This window comes from Heteronotia binoei, chromosome 3, assembly GCF_032191835.1.
Source record: "Heteronotia binoei isolate CCM8104 ecotype False Entrance Well chromosome 3, APGP_CSIRO_Hbin_v1, whole genome shotgun sequence".
NCBI classification, from domain to species: Eukaryota; Metazoa; Chordata; class Lepidosauria; order Squamata; family Gekkonidae; genus Heteronotia; species Heteronotia binoei.
In genome coordinates, this window is record NC_083225.1 from 80,413,944 (window position 1) to 80,439,328 (window position 25,385).

General features: G+C 43.0%; 1 protein-coding gene across 1 annotated transcript in view; it reads left to right on the forward strand.

The window, feature by feature from the left end:
- IL1RAPL1 (interleukin 1 receptor accessory protein like 1) overlaps nt 1–25,385 on the forward strand; it is a 1,501,437-nt gene that overhangs the window by 1,440,789 nt on the left and 35,263 nt on the right. The window contains exon 10 of the mRNA XM_060234094.1: nt 17,126–17,269. Within this exon, the coding sequence (XP_060090077.1) occupies nt 17,126–17,269 (144 nt within the window). The remainder of the gene's footprint in view (nt 1–17,125; nt 17,270–25,385) is intronic.

Here is a 25,385-nt window from a genome sequence, read left to right on the forward strand (position 1 = left end):
ATGGAAACCTGAAGTCAGAGGGACAGATAAAGGGAAGGAAATAGGGTTGCCAACTCCAGGTTGGGAAATTCCTGGTTATTTAAGGGTGGGGCCAGAAGAGGGTGAGGTTTGAGGAGGGATGGGACCTCAGACAGGTACAATGCCATACACTGCACCTACAAACCAGCCATTTCCTCCTCAGGAACTACTGTTGCCAATCTCCAGGTGATCAGAAAACAAACCAACTGTGTACCAAAATAAACTACAGTGATTGTGTCTTTTTCTTTTTTCTTTTACATCTTCAATTAAGTAAATAATGTTCTAGTCAATTTCAGGAACAAATACACAAAGGAAAAAACTGCAAAACAACAGTGGTACCGAAATATCACTGAATAAAAGTTCAAAACAGTCATGGAGAGGTTCCAATACCACTCTTCAAGATAGCAGAATGTGCTCAATAAAACAATCAGTCTTCTTAAAGGCATACCATGCTTAATATTTTTCCAACAGACATTAGTGGAGTCCACATCCAAAGGAAGTCCAGCTTAAAAGGATAAATCTTCCTCTACATGTTTGCTAGTTGGTATTACATGTTTTGTATATCATTGCTTTTTCTGGAGCGACCTCAAATTCTCTAGTACAACAATGCACACTTATAATAATTACCAAATACATAATTTTCATATACACAAAAATACAATGCACCTATAGTTACCTGTGGTAATGAAGCTTAACATCCAAAGTTTTCACATAATTTTTCAAAGGCACAAGCTCAATTCAGGCATGTATCCACCTGCTATTTAAAGGAATAGCAAGTGTTGTACAATTACCAAAGTTAAAGGTACCACACACGTTTAAAGCACTCATGTTCCACATATAGTTACACAAAGCAGGATAAATCCCAGGATGGCTGGAGATCACTCAGAATTACAACTGCTCTCCAGATGGCAGAGATCAGCTCCCCTTGGAGTGGGGGTGGGGTGGAATGAATACCTTCACTGGGGTGGCTGGGAAGACAGCAAGGGGGCCACTTGCCAAGAGCCTCTTTTTAGAGCCTGTTGTATTTTTCTCTTCAACGGGCCTTATTCTAAGTCTAGAAATACTGCATACTTGAGATGGGATGAAGGGAACAGAGACAAATGTCTGAAGTTTGGCAGGAATGATCCCTTGGATGAAAGAGATACAATCTGTGAATATTTTGTACCAGTTGCATGGGATAAAAATATTACAGCTGGAAGTATGTTTTTCCTTGACTTGCCTATGTTTTTTCCTGTGTGTCTCATATTTGGCTAGTTAAATTTTACAAGTGACAGGGACAATTCCTAAAAATAATAATTATTTTATTGGAAATTAGTGTTTTAAAAAACCAAAATTTTAAAATAAGATTTGCACACAATACTGAGAATTTAATTTTGTGTAAGATGCCTCACATGACAGAACTAGTGTAGCTGTCTGGGATTTATGGCTAGGATTTTGTGAAATCATAGAGGTAGTCCCAATAAACCCCACAAGGATTCTGGGACAGACTATCAGTTAGTACAGATTGCTGACAAAGCAAAAGTGGTATATAAAAAAGGGTACCACAATCTAGAGAAAGTTAGGGATGCTCCCATTCATTCACTGGGACTTAATAGTACCAAAGCAAAGAAATACATATGAAGCGAGGATTTTATAACTATTATATAGTCCCAGAGTAGCATAGCCATTCAGCAACAAACACAATTGTTGAAAGGGTAAAAATCCATGAAATCTGTTGAGTTTAATCTTATAATTATTCTATACTTGTTTTTCTATGCTAGTATGTTCCTCATACCTTAATGCATCGTCATTCTAGCAGGCATATAAATGGTGTATTTTGCACCGAGTAACCTAGCACGTTAAATTCCCATCTTCTGGTTACCATTGAACAACTGCATCACATGTGGCATAAAGTGATAAACAGGACTATGGTAAGCCAGTGCTGTGTAATTTCCATTTCCATTTATTTCCTAAATCATTTTATTACTATTCTAATGAAACTGTCGTAGGGTTTATTTATTTGAAGGAAACAAACGTATTTTGCTTACCGATAAGAAATATTTCAAATATGTGGAGACTCCTGATCTGAAAATTGTGGAATGTGAAGGTGTTTCCATGATATCTGTGAAGAAAATGATATGGGGGAATAAACCCTTTATTCAAAAAACAAAACCATATTTTAATTACATTTTCTTTTCTTTTAGAAAATAGAGACATTATTTTAAAAAGCAGCCATATGCATTACAGTAACAAAAGTGTAAACAGGTTTAAGTAGTAAAAATAATATTATTGCTTATGCCCCCCCCCCCCCAGTTTCTTATTTATTTAATTGAATATATAATGTTGTATAGTTATAGCAGAATAGTATAAAGAAAAATCATATGTAACATTAGGGACAAAATTCCCTAACAAAAGTTTGCGGGAAGTCAGTGATGATCATGAATCCTGAGAAACTAATGACTCAACTCACTGCCATCTATGGTCATGAGCGGTCTTAGTGGTTCTGGGCAAAAAGCTAGGCTAGGACCTAGACTTACTACCATATGTACTCCTCTGAGAGAACTCTGTTTCCATACAGGAACTTCCACTGTGAGCTAGCTGCATGAGCCCTGGACTGGGGGATACCACCAGCATGACAAATGGAATCCCTGCTGCCAGTGTGGTGGGCAAATGGGAGGCAGGTGGATGGAGTGTATGGTCTGGAACAGCAAAAAAAAAAAAAAAATGATGGGGCACTCATTGCTAGCATGGCCACCCTAGCACTATGACAGCCTGCTTACTTGAATTGTGTTGAAACATATTGGAAGTCAATGTAGGTGTGCCAAGACTGGAGTGATATGGTCCTACTACCCATTCTAGTCAACATCTGGGCTGCAGTTTTCTACCCCAGCTGAAGTTTCCTAATACTTTTCAAGGGCAGCCCCAGATAGAGCACATTGCAATAAACTAATCTAGATGTTACCATGGCATGCACAGAAGTAATATTACCTTTTCTAACCAGGAAAGAGCACAGCTGCTAATGGAAGCTGGTAATGAGCAATTTGGGGCATAGCAGCAGTGGTGGGATTCAAATAAATTAACAACAGGTTCTATGCCCAGAGTATTGCCGATATTAGGACGGCCTCCCCCTCCCACCTAGGTTATCTCCACTTGCACTTAGGTTCGCACCCCACCAGCCACTTCGGTCCCTCAATTGTCTGACTCACTACTTATTTACTCAAGATTAATTAATTTGAAAACCCACCCTAATACTCCCTCTAATTGATTAGTCAAAAATTAATAAATTCATTCCTGGCATTATTAATAAATAATCCCATCAATCTTCCCAATTAATAAGCTAAAAATATAAATATAGATATATATTCCAATATATAAATATATAATAATAATTACATTTACCAATCAATTGACTAAAAAACCCCTGATTAATTAATTAATAATAAATTCCAACTAGTGGTCAGTAAAATCTTATAGTCAGTGGGATGGAAGTCCAATTATTAAGTCAAGTTGAGTGCTGTTCTTAAAGTGCCAGTGCGTTGTTATCAGAGTGCAGTTCGCATGGAAGTGGCTTTCTTGGGGCCTGGTAGTACTCACAGCTTGGCGACCCGGAGGGGGGGGTGAGACCTCCCCCGTGTCCTCCCAGCTGCTCAGTTGAGCCCCTACAGCTTCGGCCAGGGACGAGCACAGCCCTGTAGGCACCACCTCTTCTCTGATCTTTCACAGCTCGGCACACACCCCAGGACTCTCCGTATCACCTGAGCCCCGTACAGGGCTTCCCAGTCGGGGAGTTCCCGGTTGCCCACCCAGCCGTGCCCAGGTAGTGTCCACAGGGTGGGAAGGTGGAGAGTGGGGGGGCGAAAGTTGGGGGTGCCTACCGAGGCCGACGCCCTGGGGGCAGTCCACCACCTCACCCACTCACAATACTCCGCTCCTTGGCCTCCGTCTGTCACAACCTCCGGCCACACCATGCAAATACGCACCTTCCTCATTCTCTCTCCCACGGTTCAAGCCCCGACCACAACACCAGTCCTGCTCAAGCTCCAGCCGCGGCAGCTCTCTGCACGGTTCCTCCCTCGCCTCCCCGACTCTCCGTCTCAGCTGCCCGACCGAGCCGCTCACCTTAGTCCGCGGCTACAATGGCCACAGCCTCCAGCAACCTCCCATTCAATCACAAAGTAGTGTTTTTCGCTGCACGCTCCACCCGGCCGGCTTCCAAGACCCCCCTCCAGCCGACTCCGTGTGCCTCGCCACCCCACCAGTGACCTCCGCTCCGCACAGGTCACACTTCCCGGCTCTCCATCCCAGTCGCCCGGCCAACCGTTCAGTCCAGACCGCGGTTGCGGCGGCCCCAGCCTCCGGCGCTAACTGCACGCCTCACTCAGCCAGCTTCCAGCGCCTCTCTCTAGCCGCCTCCTTGTGCCCCCGCCACCAGTGCTCCTCCAGACACGCTTCTCAGTTGATAAGTAAATTCAACAGACTCTATGTTTATGTAGTTTTGGTGTTTTGCGGTGTTTTTGTTATTTTTCCTCGGAGCCTCAGCACTCAGGCTCCTCACCGCGCCGCCATGTTGATTAGCAGATTAAAAGAGCTTGTTTTAAAAATTAGCAGCAGGCACCCGGCCAACAAACGGTTCTGCCGAACCGATAGCAAATTAGGTATCGGTTCTGTAGAACCGGTGCGAACCGGCTGAATCCCACCACTGCATAGCAGCCACCTACTTATCTAGAAGCCTGGGTCCAAGAGCACCATTTCACTCTGGCCTTTTTCTACTACCTCCAAGTACTGTTTTATGATTTCTACAGCCTCTCTGGGAACAACTGGACATGTAAGATAGAGCTAATTGTCATCCTCACATTGGTGACTACCCAGCCCAGATCTCCAGATGATGATCCCCCAGTAATTTACCACCCTAAGTCAAACTCATTTGTTAGGAGAGCCGGATCTGACATAAATGGAACTTTGTGGGGCCACGTCATGTGTTTCCTAAAATGTAATGCCTGATAGTAGAGATATAGAATGTATAAAAAACACAGGCCAACACAAAGATAATTTTTAACTTAAAATACAAACATGTTTAAAACTCTTGCAATATTTTGTTTAAAATGGAAAAGTGGGGAAATAGTGGGATTTTGCAAAAAAAATTAAAAATAAAACATCAAGGAAAAGCACATGGATCACACAGCAGAAAACTAAAAATATAAAATGTTCGCAACCTGGGAAAATATGAAATGGCAAGGCACCCCCTGGGTCTACTCAGATTAGAAATGGCTATCCAGTGTAATATCTCCCTTTGGCTTTGGGTTCCCAAGTTAGAGTAGTCACTAGGCACTAGTTCTCACTCCATTGGCAAGAGTCAATTAAGGTTGCCAAGTTCCTCGCAGCCTCCGGCGGGGGACTCTCTTCTGTACCATAGAGTTTTTCCCTTCCAAATGACTAGAGCATCTGGGAAACCATAGAGTTTTCCCAGAAACTCCTAGAGTGGCTGCCATGCAACGTCACTGGCATGATGACATCACTTCCAGGTGATGTCATTGCACCGGCAATGTTGGGGGAGCTTTCCTCCACCAGCCCAATGTGAGCCGGCAGGTTGGAAACCTCCTGGGTGGGGGAACCGCCGCCCAGACCGAGGAATTGGCAGCCTTAGAGACAAAACTTACTCAGAACATCAAGGCTTGTTTTGCAAGGACACAACTCCAGGAAGCTTCAGCTGACCATAGGAATTCTGGGAAGTTAACTGAGTTCCTCTACATCAAAATAAAATTGCAAGGAAAATGGTCAGTGGATTTTCCATTTCAGTCTGCTCTGACCATAGGCCTGAATGGGAAATCCATTCCATATTTTCTTTGCAACTTAGCTCCTACTTTAGCCTCTGCAAAGAGAAGGCAGAAGGAGCTGGGAACGTTGGCAGCCTTGGAGCTTCTCAGGGTGAGGACAGGAGGGGGGAGGGCGGGAAAGAGAGCCCTGTGGGACTGATTGAATTCCTTAGGGGGCAGTTTGGCCCACAGGCTGCATGTTTGACACCCCTGCCCTAAATGCTGTTCTGAAGTTGCTAATGCTCTCCACTACAACGCCAGAGGTCAGCAGCCTTTTGGCTAAGAATGCCCTGTCTGTGGCTAAAACCAAGGTACTCTATTTCCTATATAGCTTTCCTTGAACCAATGAAAATTAGGCTTTTCCACACACATTAGTGGTCCCCAATAATCTTTGTACAAGTGTAATGTTAACTGCATGATCTTCCAATATATTTGCAAATAAGCCATTATCACACCCTCTGCTATGGCAACGCCAGCCTATCGCCTCCTGCCTCAGCGAAGGCAGTTAAATATACGTTAGTCTCTTCGGGGGTCTGATACGGTAAATGAGCAGGGGACCACTGCAGATTTGAAGTCTTTCCTAATCACACAGGCACCAGAGAACGTAACAGCAAACTATAGTTCTTTATTTACAAAATAGGCTTTAACTGGGGGATGGGATGTATGTACAGAGGCTAGTTTGTATCTTGTAGGAATAACATAGTCTATATAGTATGTTGGCTAGACCCTCCAGCAATGCTCTGAAGTATTTCAGGGTACACAGTTCTTCTAGTAATCCACTCTCCTAAACTTTAATCAGGCTGGCCTCTTGGGCTTTGAGTGTCTGGTCCCTCAAGTCGTCTGGTTTGACAAGCCCCAGCTCTCCTGACTCCCTCAGACCCACAGCTCTCCCTCAGCCACCTTATAAACTCCTAGGAGCAGTGTATCATATGTCTGTGACCACTAAGGTCTTCCACTTAGACACTCTCTGTCACCTTCCTCTTCCTTAGAGGGCACTCGTGACCTAGAGATATGCCTCACACTCAGCCACCTGGCTGATTTCACAGAGTGTATATAGAGCTTCACTTCACACCAAGCCTCTCTCACACACTCTGAGTCCAACTCTCCCTTTCTGACTGTTTTTTCTCTTTTCTGAGAGTTAACCTCTGAGCTGTTAGCTGTCACTCAGGACTTGAGAGTTCTGAGCACCCCTGGCCCCCACCTTCAGGTCACATGACTCAGGGCTCTCTGAATCCTCAGCTTTTCCATTAACCCTTTGATTCCGTCACATGTCCCTTCCTCCTGAACAATTGCGTAAGGCGAAAGGTCTCAGCCTTTTGCTGAGCAATGGGTACATGTGGGCCACACTTACTTGGGTTTCCTCCTGGTACAACTTTAAACATTTTGTTAAACCTCATATCACTAACTATGTACATTTTCTTTCATATAAACATTCATAACTTCAGCATGGTCACAATATAAAACCAATTTTTCAGGGTTACATTGTTCTGGACAACACATCAGCAATTACATTTTGCTTCCCTGGTATATTTTGAATGTCAAAGGTGTAATCCTGGAGCTGTAAACTCCACCTTATCAATTTACTGTTGGTATTTTTAACCTGATTTAACCATTTCAGGGGGGAATGGTCTGTACACAAAGTAAACTTTCTCCCCCATAGGTATGGTTTCAGCTTACCTATGGACCATACAATGGCTAAGCATTGTCTCTCGATAACTGAGAGGTGTTCCCGTTCTAAAAGTTTTTGACTTAAATATAGGATGGGATGATACTGTCCCTCTTCTCCAGATTGACTTAAGGTTGCACATATACCTGCATTAGATGCATCGGTGAATAGGGTGAATTCCTTTGCAAAATCAGGAGTGCATAATACTGGCTCTGTTGTGAGCACTGCCTTCAGATGTTCGAATGCCTTTTGGCACTCCTCAGTCCAAATTACTATATCAGGGTGTTTCTTTTTTGTACACTCACATAATGATGCAGCGATTGTACTAAAATCCAGAATAAATCTATGGTAGTATCCTACCACTCCTAAAAATGCTCTTATTTGCTTTTTTCATTTGGGGTCTGGGTCACTCTTGGATGGCTTGCACCTTTCCCCAATCTGCTTTGATCTTACCTCCTCCTAGCACATGTCCCAAATACTTTACCTCCTGCATGGCTAGTTGACATTTGGATGCCTTGATGGTGAGACCCGCATCTTTAATTCGTTGGAATACAATTGCTAAATGTTGTAAGTGTTCCTTCCAGGTGTTACTGTAAATAGCAATATCATCAATATATGCAAGCACAAACTCTTTAAGTCCCACTAACATTTTATCTATTAACCTCTGGAACATGGAGGGAGCATTCCTTAACCCAAATGCGAGCACTGTAAATTCAAACTCTTTGGTTACAAATGCCGTCTTTTGTTGATCTTTGGGGTCCATAGCCACCTGCCAATAACCTTTGGTTAGATCTAGAGTTGAAATATAATTGACAGCTCCAATTGTTTCCACCAACTCATCTATTCGTGGCATCGGGTACACATCAGGTACAGTAACTTGGTTCAATCTCCTATAGTCTACACAAAACCTCATAGATATATCAGGCTTTGGTACCAGTACTACAGGAAAGGCCCAAGGACTTATAGATGGCACAATAAGTCCCAACTTTAACATTTCCTCTACCTCTTTTTGTACATATGTGGCATTCGGGCCAGTGGAAGTGCCACAGGCCTTGAATCTCCCGTATCAATCTTATGATAGGCTAAGTTAGTTTTCCCTGGTAAGTTGGAAAAAATCTTTTGGTACTGACCCAGAATCGTTTGTATTTGCCCTCTTTGCTCTCTGGTAAGAGAAGGGGTGAGCTGAACCTCCTTTATGGTCATTTCTTGGGATATTTTCCCCCAACCCGACAGTTCAGTTCCCGTACATACTTCCCCTTTGGCCATTAGTGCCAAATTTCCTCGGTCATAATAAGATTTCAACATGTTTACATGAAACATTTTACACTGTTCACCATTTTCACTCATGGTTACCAAATAGTTCACGTTGGAGACCTTATGGGCGATGGTATAAGGTCCCTCCCAGGCCACATCTAGTTTGTTCTTTCTCCTGGGTCAGAACTAAGACTCGGTCCCCAGATTTAAATTCTCTGTCCCTAAACTTGGAGTCATACCACAACTTCTGCCGATGTTGTGCTCTTCCCATGTTGTCTGCAGCGGCTGTCCTCACCTCCTGCAGATGTTGTTGTAGCTCTTGTAGATAGGTGATGACATCTGTCTCTTGGATGTCTTCGTGCCCGGACCACGCCTCCTTCAAAACATCAAGGGGCCCTCTGGCTTGTCTCCCATAGAGTAGCTCAAATGGGCTGAACCCGGAATTTTCTTGGGGTACCTCCCTGTACCCAAAGAGCAGGTGTTGCAAACGCTGGTCCCAATTGTTGGGATGGTTGTAGGCATATGTTTTTAACATATGATTCAAGGTCCCATTGAATCTTTCATTCATTCCGTTGGCTTGAGGATGGTATGCAGTTGTTGTTACATGCCGGATTCCACAAGCTCTCATTAACTCTTGCATTACGTTCGACATGAACGATGTGCCTAAATCACCATTTCTTTTGGAAAACCAAGCCGTGCAAATACATTCAACAGTGCCTCCACTACGGTCTTGGCCTCAATGTTTCTAAGAGGTACTGCTTCTGGGAACTTGGTAGCATAATCCACGATGGTGAGGATATACTTGTTCCCTCTCCTGGTGACTCTTGAGATAGGACCAACAATGTCCACTCCTATCTTCTCAAAGGCTTCCAATACTATAGGGACTGGCTGGAGTAGTCCTTTTGTCTTATCTAGGGCCTTCCCTACCATTTGGCAGGCCTGACAAGACTTACAAAAAGCCCTAATGTCTCTTCCCATATTTGGCCAAAAGAACCTCTCCTGTACTCGGTCCCTTGTTTTGTTGATGCCTAGGTGAGAGGCCAAATCCAACACTTGGGCCAAATCCAACACTTGCATCCTATATTTTCTTGGAATTACTAACTGTTTCTTTCTCTCCCAGACCACATTATGTTTTCTCCTTAAAGCAACCCGATACCCTTTTTGGTCGATTATTTTAAATTGGCAAGGCTTTTCTACTGTGATTTCTTGATTACTCACATCAGCTCTCAGCTGCTCACTGAGAAACTCTGCTGTCTGTACGTTCTGCAACAATGTTTCCTCTTCCTCTGTTTGCTGCTCAGACTCATCAGCTGGTTGTTCTGGTCTGCTTCTTGTAACAATATTGGTGGAGATAGCTTGCTGCTGTTTTATCTCCGAAGCTAAATCATTCCCCACCAAAAGCGATGTTCCAATATAATTGAGAACTCTCATTATCCACTTGCCTTAGAATTCTCTATATTTTATAGGAACCTCTGCCAGGGCCACCTCAAATGCAGGTCCTCTAATGCCTTTAATAGTGTAGGATTTTCCTGGCAAATATTGATGACTTTGCACAAATCCTGGCTGGATCAGAGAAACCTGTGCCCCTGTATCTCTGTAAGCTTCTACTTCCTTGTCATTCACTGTTACAGTCTCAATATATTCCTCACTCAAGCCTTCTTGTACTCTCCACACTTGTAAAACACTATTACGTCTTTCTTGTGGTGCGTTTTCTGTAAGTGAGGGTGTTTTATCTCTTGATTTATACACTTCACCACTTTGACAGTTTTAGGTGGTGGTGTCTTTTTCCCTTTCTCCATCTTTGGGCACGATCTAATATAATGCTTTATCTCCCCACAGTGAAAACAGGTAGCCTCCCTTTTTCTGTATGGAGGAGGGCTGGACCGCTTTTCAGGGTTGTTGTTCCCATGCCCAGACTTTTCTGAAGGGTTCCAGACTCTGGCTTTTTTCATAGGAGCAGTCCACATAGATCTCCCTAAGTCTGATTCTATTTCATCAAGGATAACAGCAGCTTCTTCCACTGTTTTTAATTTTTTGTCCCTCATAATCCATCTATACTGAAATGGGACTTGACTGTAAAACTGTTCCAAGCCCATTAGATTTTTCAAATCTTCCATGGTGGTGACTTTACTTTCCTCAATACACCTATTCAGGGCTCTGTCTAAATGACATCCTAACTGGGAATATGTTTCTCCAGGCTTTCTTTAAATGTCTCTGAATGTTTTCCTGTTTTGTTCAGCAGTTAAACCAAAACAGACTCTAACTCTCTCCTTATATAGCTGGTAGTCAGAGGTCTCCTCGCGTCTTAATTCTGAGTAAATTTCCCTTAGCCCCGCACAAATCTGTGGTCTTAAATACATCATCCTGTCCTCATAAGCTACTTTCAAATCCTTACAGGTTCTTTCAAAACTAAACAGAAAAGCCTTTACGCCATCCCCTTTCTGATATTTGGGGAATTTTTTCTGTTCTATTGAGGGCTGGCGTTCATTTCTAGCGCCACTTTAAAGCTCTGGCCTTGCCTGAATTTCCTGGAGCTTCAAGTTATACATTCTCCCTCATGTTCTCTGATCTCTCTTTCTCCCTGTAGTTTAGCCATTTGAATCTCTTTCTCTTTCTCTGTTTTCCCTCTCTACCTCTAGTCTAGCCATTTGGATTTCTTTTTCTGCTTCTATTTTGGCTAACACTAACTGTAATTTCATAGCCTCAATGTTCTGACTAGGATTCTCCTCAGGAATCCCTTCCTGTGCTTGTCCATCCCCAGTGGCTGTAGTTGTTCTCTTTGGTGGTGCCATTTCTGACAGAATTTTTTTTTTCAAACTGCCTTTATTTCTATACTTCAGTGTCCCTTTGATGGCTATGTGTCAGAATGATATTTATTTTTGGGTTTTAAATTCGAAATCCCGACGCTGGTCACCAATTATCACACCCTCTGCTATGACGATGCCAGCCTATCACCTCCTGCCTCAGCGAGGGCAGTTAAATATATGTTAGTCTCTTCAAGGGTCTGATACGGTAAATGAGCAGGAGACCACTGCAGATTTGAAGTCTTTCCCAATCACACAGGCACCAGAGAACATAACAGCAAACTATAGTTCTTTATTTACAAAATAGGCTTTAACTGGGGGATGGGATGTAGATACAGAGGCTAGTTTGTATCTTGTAGGAATAACATTGTCTATACAGTATGTCGGCTAGACCCTCCAGCAATGCTCTGAGGTATTTCAGGGTACACAGTTCTTCTAGTAATCCACTCTCCTAAACTTTAATCAGGCTGGCCTCTTGGACTTTGAGTGTCTGGTCCCTCGAGTCATCTGGTTTGACAAGCCCCAGCTCTCCTGACTCCCTCAGACCCATGGCTCTCCCTCAGCCACCTTATAAACTCCTAGGAGCAGTGTATCATATGTCTGTGACCACTAAGGTCTTCCACTTAGACACTCTCTGTCACCTTCCTCTTCCTTAGAGGGCACTCGTGACCTAGAGATATACGTTATATGGTATGCTAGAGATATGCCTCATGCTCAGCCACCTGGCTGATTTCACAGAGTGTATATAGAGCTTCACTTCACACCAAGCCTTTCTCACACACTCTGAGCAACTCTCCCTTTCTGACCATTTTTTCTCTTTTCTGACAGTTAACCTCTGAGCCATTAGCTGTCACTCAGGACTTGAGAGTTCTGAGCACCCCTGGCCCCCACCTTCGGGTCACATGACTCAGGGCTCTCTGAGTCCTCAAATTCTCCATTAACCCTTTGATTCTGTCACAGCCATCATCAGGTGTACTAGTTGACCTGCATACAAATTGATGGGATTACAATTACCATCTGCTATTCAGAAGAGCCCTGTGGTGCAGAGTGGTAAACTGCAGTACTGTAGTCTAAGCTCTGCTCATGACCTGAATTCAATCCCAGGGGAAGCTGGGTTCAGGTAGCCAGCTCAAGGTTGACTCAGCCTTCCATCTTTCTGAGATCGTTAAAGTGAGTACCCAGCTTTGCTTGGGGGTAAAGTGTAGATGACTGGGGAAGGCAATGGCAAATCACACCGTAAAAAGCTTGCTGTGAAAACGTCATGATGCGATGTTGGTCGGTAACAACTCGGTACTTGCACAGGTGCCTTTACCTTTTATTCAAAAGTCAAACTTTAAAAAATTTATCATCAGTTATTAATGCATTTACAGCACAGTCTTTTTTTAAAAATGAATTGTGTTTCACTTTGCATTTTTATAAGTTAAACTCTATTTTTTGTAGTTGTTTTATTCCAGCCAAAGCCATTTTTAAAAGCTAGGAGAGGGAGAAGATGACAGATGAACATTTCTTTGCCTGTAATTTCAATACAGCCATAAAAAAATACACAAGCCTTTATTGGTATATCTTTTCACTTTACCATTTCTCGTTGCCTTTTTAACAGTAAAACTAATAGTACAATTGACTCAGAATGATCATTTGCATGGTTTTTGTGTGCAATTGCTTGGCCGATAGGAGGGCAATGGGCTATGATGGTGATACCACTTATAGTTATTATCTGATAAGTAGATTGGTGCTGACAGACATATCCAACTGTGTTTGTTCAGGCCTTTTTCATCCTTGGAAACTGACAGTGATCTCAATCCATCAAGTAGCCTTCCATGGGACAAGATAGCACAAGAAATTGGTCCTATTCTAAGTTTGAATGGCAGAAATGACAAATTGAGATGATTTGCAACATCTAAAACAAAAAGGCAAAGCTGTTTACAGAGAGTTTTGAGGGGAAGATAAATTGCATATCAGCAGGGAATGGTGTCAGCAATATTAATATACAACCAAACCAAGAGATTCTGGGAGACATGCAATAATTTGTCTTCTTATATTTACATTCATAAAAAGATAAAATGGATGTCTTTAGGTTCATTTTACATGATTGACAAAAATGTCATCTTTAAATGAAACTAAGTCCTCAGGGCCAGATGAATTGCACCCAAGGGTTCTAAAAGAGCTTGTGGATGTAATTTCTGAGCCTCTGGCTATTATTTTTGAGAATTCTTGATGAACAGGAGAGGTGCTGGAAGACTGGAGGTGGGCGAATGTTGTCCCTATCTTCAAGAAGGGGAAAAAAAGACAATCCGGGTAACTACTGACCCGTCAACTTGACGTCTATACCTGGAAAAGTTTTAGAACAAATCATCCAAACAGTCGGTCCTGGAACATTTAGAAAGAATGGATGTGATTACTAAAAGCCAGCATGGTTTTCTCAAGAACAAGTAATGTCAGACTAACCTGATCTCTTTTTTTGAGAAAGTGATTACCTTACTGGATCAGCGGAATGCTGTAGACATCATTTATCTTGATTTCAGTAAGGCTTTTGATAAGGTTCCCCATACTATCCTTGTTGACAAGTTGATAAAATGTAGTTTGGATCCTGTTACCATTAGGTGGATCTGTAACTGGTTGACAGATCACACCCAAAGAGTGCTTGTGAATGGTTCCTCATCCTCTTGGAGAGGAGTGACAAGTGGAGTGCCGCAAGGATCTGTCCTGGGACCTGTTTTGTTTAACATCTTTATCAATGAATTGGATGAAGGAATAGAGGGAATGCTTATTAAATTTGCAGATGATATTAAATTGGGAGGGGTTGCAAATACAGTAGAAGACAGAAACACGATCCAGGATGATCTTGATAGGCTGGAAAACTGGGCTAAAACCAATAAAATAAATATAACAGTGATCAATGTAAAGTTCTGTATTTAGGTAGGAAAAAGCCAATGCATGGTTATAGGAAGTGGGAGATTTGTCTTAGTAGTAGTATGAGCGAAAAGGACCTAAGGGCCTTAGTGGACCATATGCTGAACATGAGTCAACAGTGTGATGTGATGGCTAAAAAGGCAAATGCAATTTTGGGTTGCATCAACAGAAGTATAGTGTCCAGACTAGAGATGTGCAAAAAAAAAATTCGGTTGAACACGGATTCGGAAATATACAGGGGAAAAAATACAGAATCCCGTATATTTTTGAATTCCGTAGTCGGAATAGCCGCATATATGGTAGATGCGCGGCTATTTCCGAATATACGGCCCCATTATACCCTATGGGCCATTGAAATCAATGGCAAATAGGGTATATTTGAAGCCACCTGGAGGAAAGGGGGTTTGAGGGAGAGCCCCCAAATTTGCAGGAGACCTGCAGGGGACTCTCCCCTACAAACCCCCCAAGTCCCAGAAAGATTGGGCCAGGGGGTTCAGTTCCTGGGGCACCCAAAGCCAAACCTAACTTCACACCAGATAATCTCTATAGGACCCAAATGCACTATATACATCTATCTACTCTATGAACCCTGCCACACAAAACACAATCTGCTCAAGGTCTGCTCTGCAGACCTGGCTGCAGCAAACCCAGATGCCAGCTCTCCAGCCCTGCCCCAAAGAACGCAGGGAGAGCTGGCCAAGCACAACAAGCATGCTGGCTCTGGGTCTCTCACCCAGGTGTCAGCTTCCCTGCCACAGAACACACAATCTACAGATGCCAGCTCTCCAGCCCTGCCCCAAACAACACGGGGAGAGCTGGCCAAGCACAACAAGCCAGCTGGTTCTGGGTCTCTCACCCAGGTGCCAGCTTCCCCCCAAAAAAACCAGAACCAGGAAAAGGTACAACAGGAGTAGGCAAAGAAACTCAACTGTTAAAAAAGTGGCCTTTTAAACAATGAAAATTAGGCCAAACAGCCCCTCCCCCAAGAACCAGAAGAGAAAAGGAACAGCAGCAGCACAACACAGCAGCAACAAATCAAACACAGAATCCTTTTTAAACAGTAAAAAAAATTAACTTTAACAATACAGGAACTTTACCAACCCCTCCCCACCAAAAGAAGCCTTCACCCTAACCCCAAGAAATCCAAGCCACCCAAATCAGGAAAAGTAAAAGGACACTGCACTTTTAAAAGTCCTCTTACTAAAGTAAGATATGGGCAGATTGGCAACCCCACCCCAGGCCCCCTCCCCCAGCAGAACCCCCTAACCCTAACCCCAAATAAGCTACCCACCACCCAAATCTGGATAAGTAAAGGGACTCTGAGTCTTAAAAAGTCCTTTTACCAACTAAAATAAAAACAAGAACCCCAAGACTGTCTTACCTTAGATGTCTTCTCTACTCCAGGCAAGTATGGTAAGGCTGAGAGAGAGCAGCAGCAGCTGAGGCCAAGGGCCAGCACAGCACAATCTCTCTCACATACCAACACACACCAACACAGCAGCAATGGAGGAGTCCAGCCAGGCAGACTCCTTAAAAAGGTTCTCTGGCCCTACAAGGAGCAGTTTAAAAAAACAGCACTGCTCTGTGATTGGCCATACAACAGTGCTTACTTGGATACGCAAGTAAGCAAAAGATCAAAAGAACAACAATGTTGCTGATGGCTGGGGGATCAGCTACACAACAGCCCTGCAAAGCATGCATTTGCAATACATTTTGCAAATGCATGCTTTGGATTGGCTGCTGGAGCTCCTCTTCCCTTCCCCCCCCCCCCGATCCCAGGGAGGCTATGCGGGAGGTGGGAAAAGGCTACCAGAGGTGGGAAAGGAGGCAAGCAGCTCCCCTGAGGCTGCAGAAGCCCCTTTCCCACCTTTTCCATGGATTTCCATATACTTCCGAATATCTATACGGAAGTATACGGGGAGCCATACTAGGCTCCCACATAATGGGCCCAAATTCGATTCGGCTGTATGCGATTCCGTATACAGCCAAATCAGGGGAGATTCGGTGGTTGATTCGGTTCGACCAAACCGAATGCACACCCCTAGTCCAGACCACATGAAGTGATGGTATTGCTTTACTCTGGTCTGGTAAGACCTCACCTGTAGTATTGTCTTCAGTTTTGGGCACCACATTTTAAGAAAGATATAGAAAAGCTGGAACGGGGCCAGAGGAGGGCAACGAAGATGGTGAGGGGTCTGGAGACCGAGTCCTATGAAGAAAGGTTGAAGGAGCTGGGCATGTTTAGCCTGGAGAGGAGGGGGCTGAGAGGTGATATGATCACCATCTTCAAGTACTTGAAGGGCTGTCATCTAGAGGATGGTGTGGAATTGTTTTCTGTTGCCCCAGAAGGTGAGACCTGAACCAACGGGTTGAAATTCAATCAAAAGAGTTTCCAGCTCAACATTAGGAAGAACATCCTGACCGTTAGAGTGGTTCCTCAGTGGAACAGGATTCCTCAGGAGGTGGTGGGCTCTCCTTCCTTGGAGGTTTTTGAACAGCAGCTAGATGGCCATCTGACAGCAATGAGGATACTGTGAATTTAGGGGGAGGTATTTGTGAGTTTCCTGAATTTGCGGGGGGGTTGGACTAGGTGACCTTGGAGGCCGCTTGCAACTCTATGATTCTGTGAACTGCCCTTAGATCAAAATGTGATGCTAATTATGTTCTATAATTCTTTGCAGAACTAATGTACACAGTTGAACTTGCTGGTGGCCTTGGTGCTATTCTGCTCCTGCTTATTTGTTTAGTCACTATCTACAAATGTTATAAGATTGAGATTATGCTATTCTACCGGAATCATTTTGGTGCTGAAGAACTAGATGGAGGTAAGCAATAAAGCTGCTTTGTACATTTCTCCACTTTTCTTTTGAACTTACTTCTTTGGAACCCATTTCTTTTTCTTTACTTAGGAGCCAATTTTTAAAATTTGATTTTTTAAAAAAAGTAATTGAAGCAGCAGATCTGCACTGCATCTCTTGGTTTACATTGGGTAATTAATCTTATATTGTTCTAGCCAGAATATGATTTTTTAAAAAATGAGGGGTGTACATGAGCTGAAGTTAAATGTGAAATTAGCTGTTTCACTTTGTCTTGGGGCATCTGAAATGACAGAAACACTCCCAGGTAAAGTTCAGTATCAGTACTGACTCACCTGGACCCACAGGCCAGCTTTCTTGTCTCAGGCTGCCCAGGGCAGTGGCAGAAGTCCAGAAGTTATGGCAGTCCCCTAACTGGATGCTGATTTCTTCCTCATCCATCTTATCTCTCCAAATAGGTCCAGAGGCAACAGGGAAATGCCTTAATGATAATAAAAATAAGTACAATGAAAACTGTGTCAAAAATGCTCCGCCTGTTTATTAACTAAATTTATGTTTTCTGGATCGGCATAAATATAATGGTTTAAATATAATGTCCCCACCCCCCTCGAAAGAGATGATCAACTTTTCCCTTTTGTCATGGATCTTTCCAGGGGGGTTGAAGGAGGTGATGGTAAGACTGCTCCTAAAGAAACCAGCTTTGGACCCTATGGTCCTAAACAGCTACCTCCCAATGTCAAGCTTACCATTCCTGGGTAAGATAGTTGAGCAAGAGATGGCTGAGCAACTCCAGACCTAGCTGAATGAAACATCCATCTTAGACCCATTCCAGTCTGGTTTCTGCCCTGGTCAAGGGGTCGAGATGTCATTGGTCACTGTCAGAGATGACCACTTGGGACATCTAGATCAAGATGGGTCAGCACTGCTGTTGCTTTTAGATCTAACAGCAGCATTCTACATGTTTGACCATGATCTGCTGGCCCACCACCTTGCTGACATAGGATTTAAAGAAAATGCCTTGCAATGGTTTTCCTCCTTTCTCCAAGTCAGGGACAGAAGGTGGTGCTTTGTGAGTTTGTCTTCCAGCAGTACTCACTGGAATGTGGAGTGCTACAGGGGGCAATCCTCTCACCAATGCTGTTTAACATCTATATGTGCCCACTTGCTCAGCTGGTATGGAGGTATGGGCTGGGATGTCACCAGCACACCTTGGATTAAGCAGGAGCTCACAGGAGCACAGCTTCTGAACCTTTCTGACAATTCCCCCTCCTCCTCCCCACCTTGTCCATTGAATAGTAGGTGCAGCTGCATAACAATCCCTGGATGAGCTCCACCACCTATTTTTCTACAAAGCAACCCCTAGTCACCAGTATGTGGATGACAACCAGCTCTATCTGTTGATGGATGGCCACCCGGATTCTACCCTAGCAGATGCTGACCGGACACTGGAAGCTGTGGCTGGGTGGCTCAAATAGAGTCAGTTGAAACTTAATCCATCTAAGACGGAGGACCTGTGTCTGAGCCAGGGTGGAGTTGATTCTGGAATCGGACTCCAAACCCTCGATGGGCCACCACTAGTGCCAGCGCCAAAGTTTAGAAGCTTTGAGATGATCTTAGATGCCTCATTTTCTATGGAGGCCCAGATCACAGCAGTTGCCAGATCTGTTTTCTACAACCTTTGGCAGGTTAGGTAACTGATTCCTTACCTCTATGCTCAGGATATGGCCTATGACCTGCCTACCTTAGGGACCGTCTCTCCCCACATGTTCCCCAGAGAGTACTGAGATCGGGATCTCAAAATCTGCTTGTTATCCCTGGTCCAAAGGAGGTCCACCTGAAATCCACCAGGGACAGGGCCTTCTCTGTAACGGCTCCTTTCTGGTGGAACCAGCTGCCGGAAGAGGTGAGGGCCCTGCGGGACCTTGGCCAGTTCCGCAGGGCCTGTAAGACAGCCCTCTTCCGGCTGGCCTATAACTAACTGGCATTGGAAACTGAGTGTAGTTTTGATAGACTGCTGTTATATGTTTATTATGTTACTGTTTTAACTGTGAAAGATGTTTTAAATTCAAAATTTATGTTAGATTTTATATGCTGTGAGCCGCCCTGAGCCACTTCGTTGGGAAGGGCAGGATATAAATTGAAATAAACTTGAAAATTGAAAACTTGATCTCGCCACAGTGACCCATGCAATGGTCACCTCCAGGTTAGATTACTGCAATTTGCTCTACACAAGCTGGCTCTTGAATCTAATCCAGAAACTCCAGCTGGTGCAAAATGCAGCAGTGCACCTGCTGACCTATATGGGTGCATATCTGGCCAATGCCCTGCCAGTTGCACTGGCTACTAGTTGTACTGGATCTATTTCAAGGTGATGGTGTTAACCTTTAAAGCTCTTTCCTGGGACCAGCATATCTCAGGGACCACCTCTCCTCATATACCCCCCTGGAGAGCTCTACATTCTGCTGAACGACATCTTCTGGTTGTCCCTGACCCAAACATCTTCTGGTTGTCCCTGGTTGTCCACTTAGCCTCAACTAGGGTCAGGGCTTTTTCTGTCCCAGCCCCTACATGGTGGAACCAGCTCCTTGGAGCACGGGGCTCTTTGGAGCCTGTTACAATTCCACAGGGCCTGTAAAACAGAGTTGTTCCACCAAGTCTTTAGTTGTGTCGGTGGACATCATTGAACACCAACATGACCTCCCTGCTGCATGCAGGCCCATTTGTGAATTCTACTTAGAGCAGAAACTGGTCTTGCCTACTGTCATCTGTTTTGTGTCAGCCAGGGTTTAAGTTTTTTTACTTGGTCATCATCTGAATTTGTTAATCTGGAAATTGATTGTCTGTTTTTAGCTAATTGTTTTAAAATCATGTAATTGTTTTATTGTTATGACCCACCCTGAGCCCGTTTCCAGGATGCGTGGGATAGAAATGCAAAGTAATAAATAATAAATAAATATATAATAAAGTTTGGTAAAATTGTTCATATCAAGTTGATACAATGGCCACTTGTAACATCTTTAGTCATCCAAAAATCCACTTGTGGTTAACCTGGAAGTTATGCTTATAAAGGCTAAACAAAATTTAAAATTCTCTTCCAAATATCCACCTTCTTGAACCAGATTTTATTTCCCTATAGTTGATAGGTATAATTACTGACTTGTTTTAATTTATTCAGAATTTTGATAGAGGTGAGAATTCATTTATTAGATCTTAAGGTTTAGGAACTGAGTGAAATACTTCAGATAAATCAGTAATGTATCATCATCATATGTTTGTGCTTAATATTCTTTATTTATTTATTTAGATTTTTATTTCTCCTTCCCTGCGAGCAGGCTCAGGGCAGATCGGAACAAGAGAACACAGTCAACAACCTGTCATTATAAAATTCAAATGAAATTTACAACTAAAAGTTATAGATATACAATTAATAAGAATTAAAATTGTTAAATTATAAGACTAAAACAGGTAGCAACAATTTCATAGTGACCTCTTTAGGCCACATAGACAGAGTCAGATGGACTGTCTAACAGAATGGGAACTACAGCAGGGAAGCTAACTGAGATAGATGCCTGCCACTTCACCTGAAAGCTTGGCAGAACAGCTCCATTTTACAGACCCTGTGAGATGGTAAAAGGTCTTGAAAGTCCCTGATCTCCAGTGGGAGCTGGTTCCACAAGAGTAGAGCTAGGGCAGAAAAAGCCCTGGCCCGGTTTGAGGCTAAGTGGATGTCTTTTGGGCCAAGAATAACCAATAGATGTTGATACAGTGAGCACAAGGCTCCTCAGGGCACATGTGGGGAGAGGCAGTCTCCCAGATATGTCAGCTATGCAAGTCTTTGAAGGTTAATCCCAACACCTTTGATGGGATCTGGTATTCAATTGGTAGCCAGTGCAAATGGCATAACACCAGCTGAATGCATGCCTGCACAGGCTACCACGTTCTGGACTACCTGGAGTTTCTGGGTCAGTATCAAAAACAGGCCTGCATAAAGCAAGTTACAGTAATCAAGTCTGGAACTGACCATTGCATGGATCACTGTAGCCAAGTCCTGGGGGAGAGGTATGGGACCAATTGCCTAATCTGCAGGAGGTGGGAAAAGGCAGACCTGGCAACCACAGTGACCTGGGCCTCCAGGGAAAGTGAGGGATCCAGGATCACCCCCAGGCACCTCACCTTCTGGGTTGGCATAAATAGGACACCATCCAGGGTAGGCAGCCTGATTCCCCCAAACCCCCTCACCCCTGACTCATGTACAGGACCGCCATCTTCATTGGATTGAGTTTCAACTGGCTCTGCTACAACCAACCATCCATGGCCTCTAGAGCCCTGGTCAGGTTCTCTGGGGTGGAGTCTGGGAAGCCATCCAACAACAGATAGAGCTCGGTGTCATCTGCATATTGGTGACATCCCAGCCCAAACTTCCTACCAACTGGGTGATACAGATGCTGACATCCCAGCCCAAACCTCCTAACCAACTGGGTGATATAGATGATATAGATGTTAAGTAACATTGGCAAGAGAATCACCCTCTTCAGCACACCACATTCAAGTGGGTGCAATGAGCAGACCCTCTCCCCAAGTGCCACCCTCTGTCCCCAACCATGGAGAAAAGAGGAAAACCACTGAACAGCAATCCATTGAACTCCCTGTTATGTCTAAATTAGTTCTAAGTCTAGCTATAACCATAAAGAAGGCAAAGAATATATTTGACATGTGACTCTGAAAAATTTACAGTGCCATCCTAAACAGGTCTTCAGTGAGCTCAGAGGATCATGCTCAAGGGGTATGCATTCTTATCAATCCATATTGCAACATCAGCAGCTGGATCCAATCCCAGGCAAAGCAGTGTCTGGGAATGCATGTATATGCCCCTATGTATGATGTGTCATTTTAACATATTTATATGAAAGTGCAGGTGCATGCTTCAGGTGGTTAGCTCCAAAATGACTGTGCAGCCATCTTCAATTTCAGCAATTAAAGGCTTGATGAAAGAGCTCAGTTCTGCAGGCCCTGATCTCCTCCAGGAGCTCATTCCACCAATGTCGTGCTGTAGTTAAGAGATCCTGGGCCCTAGTTTCTTCAGACTGGGATCAATAGGAAGTACAGAATGCAGTACTCTCTGGGGAACATATGGGGAAAGGTGGTCCCACAGGTATGCTGGCCTCAGGGCATATAGGGTTTTAAAGGTGAGAACCAGCACCTTGAAACGAACCTGGTATGCAACAGGCAACCAGTGCAGCACTTTCAGCACAGGTTGAATATGCTCCCACATGGAAAGCCCAAATAACAATCTGGCTGCAGCATTCTGCACTAGTTGAAGATTCTGGATTTGAGACAAGGGCAGTCCCTTGTAGAGGGCATTACGGTAATCTAGTCTCGAGGTGACCAAAGCATGGATCACAGTTGCCAGGTTGCTGCAATCAAGGAAGGAAACCAGCTGCCTTATCTGCCAAAGATGGTAAAAGACTGACTTGGCATTGGCTGCAACCTGGACTTCTGTTGACAAAGAAGGCTCCAGAAGCACCCTCCAAGCTCTTGACCTTTGGCACCAATACCAATGGTGCCTCATCAAAAAACAGCAGTGAGATTTCCCCTCCCAGACTGCCACAACCTAGATAGAGGACCTCTGTCTTCATTGGATTCCATTTTAGTTGACTCAGCCTGAGCCATCTCACTACGGCTTGCAGTGCCAGGTCCAGGTTTTCTGGGGCACAGCCAGACTGCCCCCCCCCCATCAACAGATAGAGCTGAATGCCATCCTCATATTGATGGCACCCCAGCCTGTACCTACGGACATGTAGATGTTAAACAACATTGGGGAGAGAACTGCTCCTTGAGTGAAGCAGTACCAGACTCATTGTTTTGTAGTTGCTTAACAAATTCCTTTTAAAAGGCAAACCATACTATAGATTAAACAGTTATTCAATCTGTTAGCTCATTATGGGTCCCTCTATCCATAGCCCAATTAGACACGAGGTGACCAAATCCTGGATTAAATCATGTGCTTTATTCATTAATAAAGGAGGAAAGACTTGAGAGTTCTTTCCTAAAGTAAACATGCAAATAGCAGCAAGTTTTATACCTTTTAACATACAGAGGACAGGTATGTTACAGGTAAAACATTACAGGTAAAACAATAATCAGATATAGTTATGTCTACTTAGCTGTCCAAATATGGCCTTTCCGATAATCTCTGCTCACAGTAACAGGTGTCCCTTTAAGCCTTGTTTAGCAGGAACAAAAGTTACCTGTCCTATCTCCTAACAAAAGAAGTTAATATTTCCATTTCAGTATGTTTTCTCCTTTTCAAAAGCGCACCTTACTTATTTAGGTACAGATCATCATTTCAATTAGCTTACCACCTTTTATGTCTAATTATATTTAAATTGCTTTAATGTATACAGATGTACTTATTAATATACATAAATGATGATCGGCTAGTCATAACCGATAATAATCTTTAATATGTTAACCATTCCCCTGGCATATCTAGAAGCTAGCTATGAAGTTTTCCACTTTATTGATTTCTTATTGATAATCAATTTTCAGCCATAACAGAGCTGCTGTTTAAACTGTACATGCAAGCTGCTTCATGCTGGTCCATTCTGCCACTGAACTGTTCTCTTTCTGTATTGCATTTACAGTAATGACTATGATATCTATCAATTTACAGATGACATTTGTCAGTAGTTGTGTCTCATATTCATGTTTGCTTGGAAGACTCAGATGTTACATACTTTTTTCCTATAATGACAATCAGGGCTCGTTTTGTAGAAATATAGGTGGTGGAGCTCATCCAGGGATTGTTATGCAGCTGCACATACTATTCAATGGACAGGGAAATGGAACTTTCAGGAGGAGGTGGAACTCTCAGAGAGGTTCAGGAGCTGTGCTCCTGTGAGCTCCCACTGAATCTGAGGCCTGATGACAATAGCATTGGATTATGTTCATATGCATACAGCAATGTATTTTTGCTATATGACTGCATAAGTTTTAGCAGTGTTTTCAGATGAATGTGATGGGATGCATTTGGCATAGATTAATATTTTGTTCATTCAGATGGGGTACACTATATGTAATTTTTCATTATCACTCTTTTGTAAAAGATAATTTTATTCCATCAGCTTTCTTTGGTAACCTTTTTAGTTCTGTTTGCTTGTTTTTTTATGACACTTTTACATATTGTGTCATTTATACTCACTATTGTGCAAAATAAGCATCAATTTTAATGGAATGCATCTATGGCATTTTGTGGGAAAGAACAAGTTCTGTGTCATTCTAAGTCTAGAGGAATAATAAAATAACCACAGTTTTCATAAAGCAAGTAAAATGGAAATTTCTTGAATTAGCATTTATCCTGAATTTATTCATTATGCCTTAGTAGAATATGTCATTCTTGGATTGGCCATGTAAATATCATACAGGAACACAGAGAATATTTTATATCTCCATCATTTAAATCATTGTTGAACTCTAAACCTTACAGGAGCTTTTAACTTTTCAGTCAGCCAGAGTGACATCTAAGGCTCTAATACAGTGTCGAGAGACCTGTGTTACAAGTATTGCAGCAGTAAGATTTAATTGAAATTCTTTGCAGTAATAAGGGCAACTATGATGTATTTTCTAAAGTTATTAGAATAAAACTAACCAAATATCTAACATTAATAATAGATCATTGAGTTTGGTACTAGCTAATTTAAATAGCTTCTGTCTCATGTTTCCGTCAGCCTTAGATCTCAGATTTGACAAGTAGGAGGGTTTGAGAGACAAAAACACTCACAATAAAAACATTTTGTTATTGCATTTTTAAAAGTTAGCCATTTTGTGTTTAAATTGTTATTTACATCATTTTGTGTTTTAATGCAAGATAAGATTTTAAGAATTCATTTTAATAAGTTTGTATTAAAACATCACAGAAATGTTAGAATTTAATTATTCATCATGTGGTTGAGACTAAATATTACAACATAACGAACTCATACAAAGACAGAGATAAAACTTGCTGTATTCCGCAATGCATTTATGTGCTGTCAGTCCTCTTATAAAGCCAAAGGAAATCTGCCATTTCAAGGGTATGCAGGATTACACTGGGATGGTCCAAAAACCAGCTGATAAGCACATATCC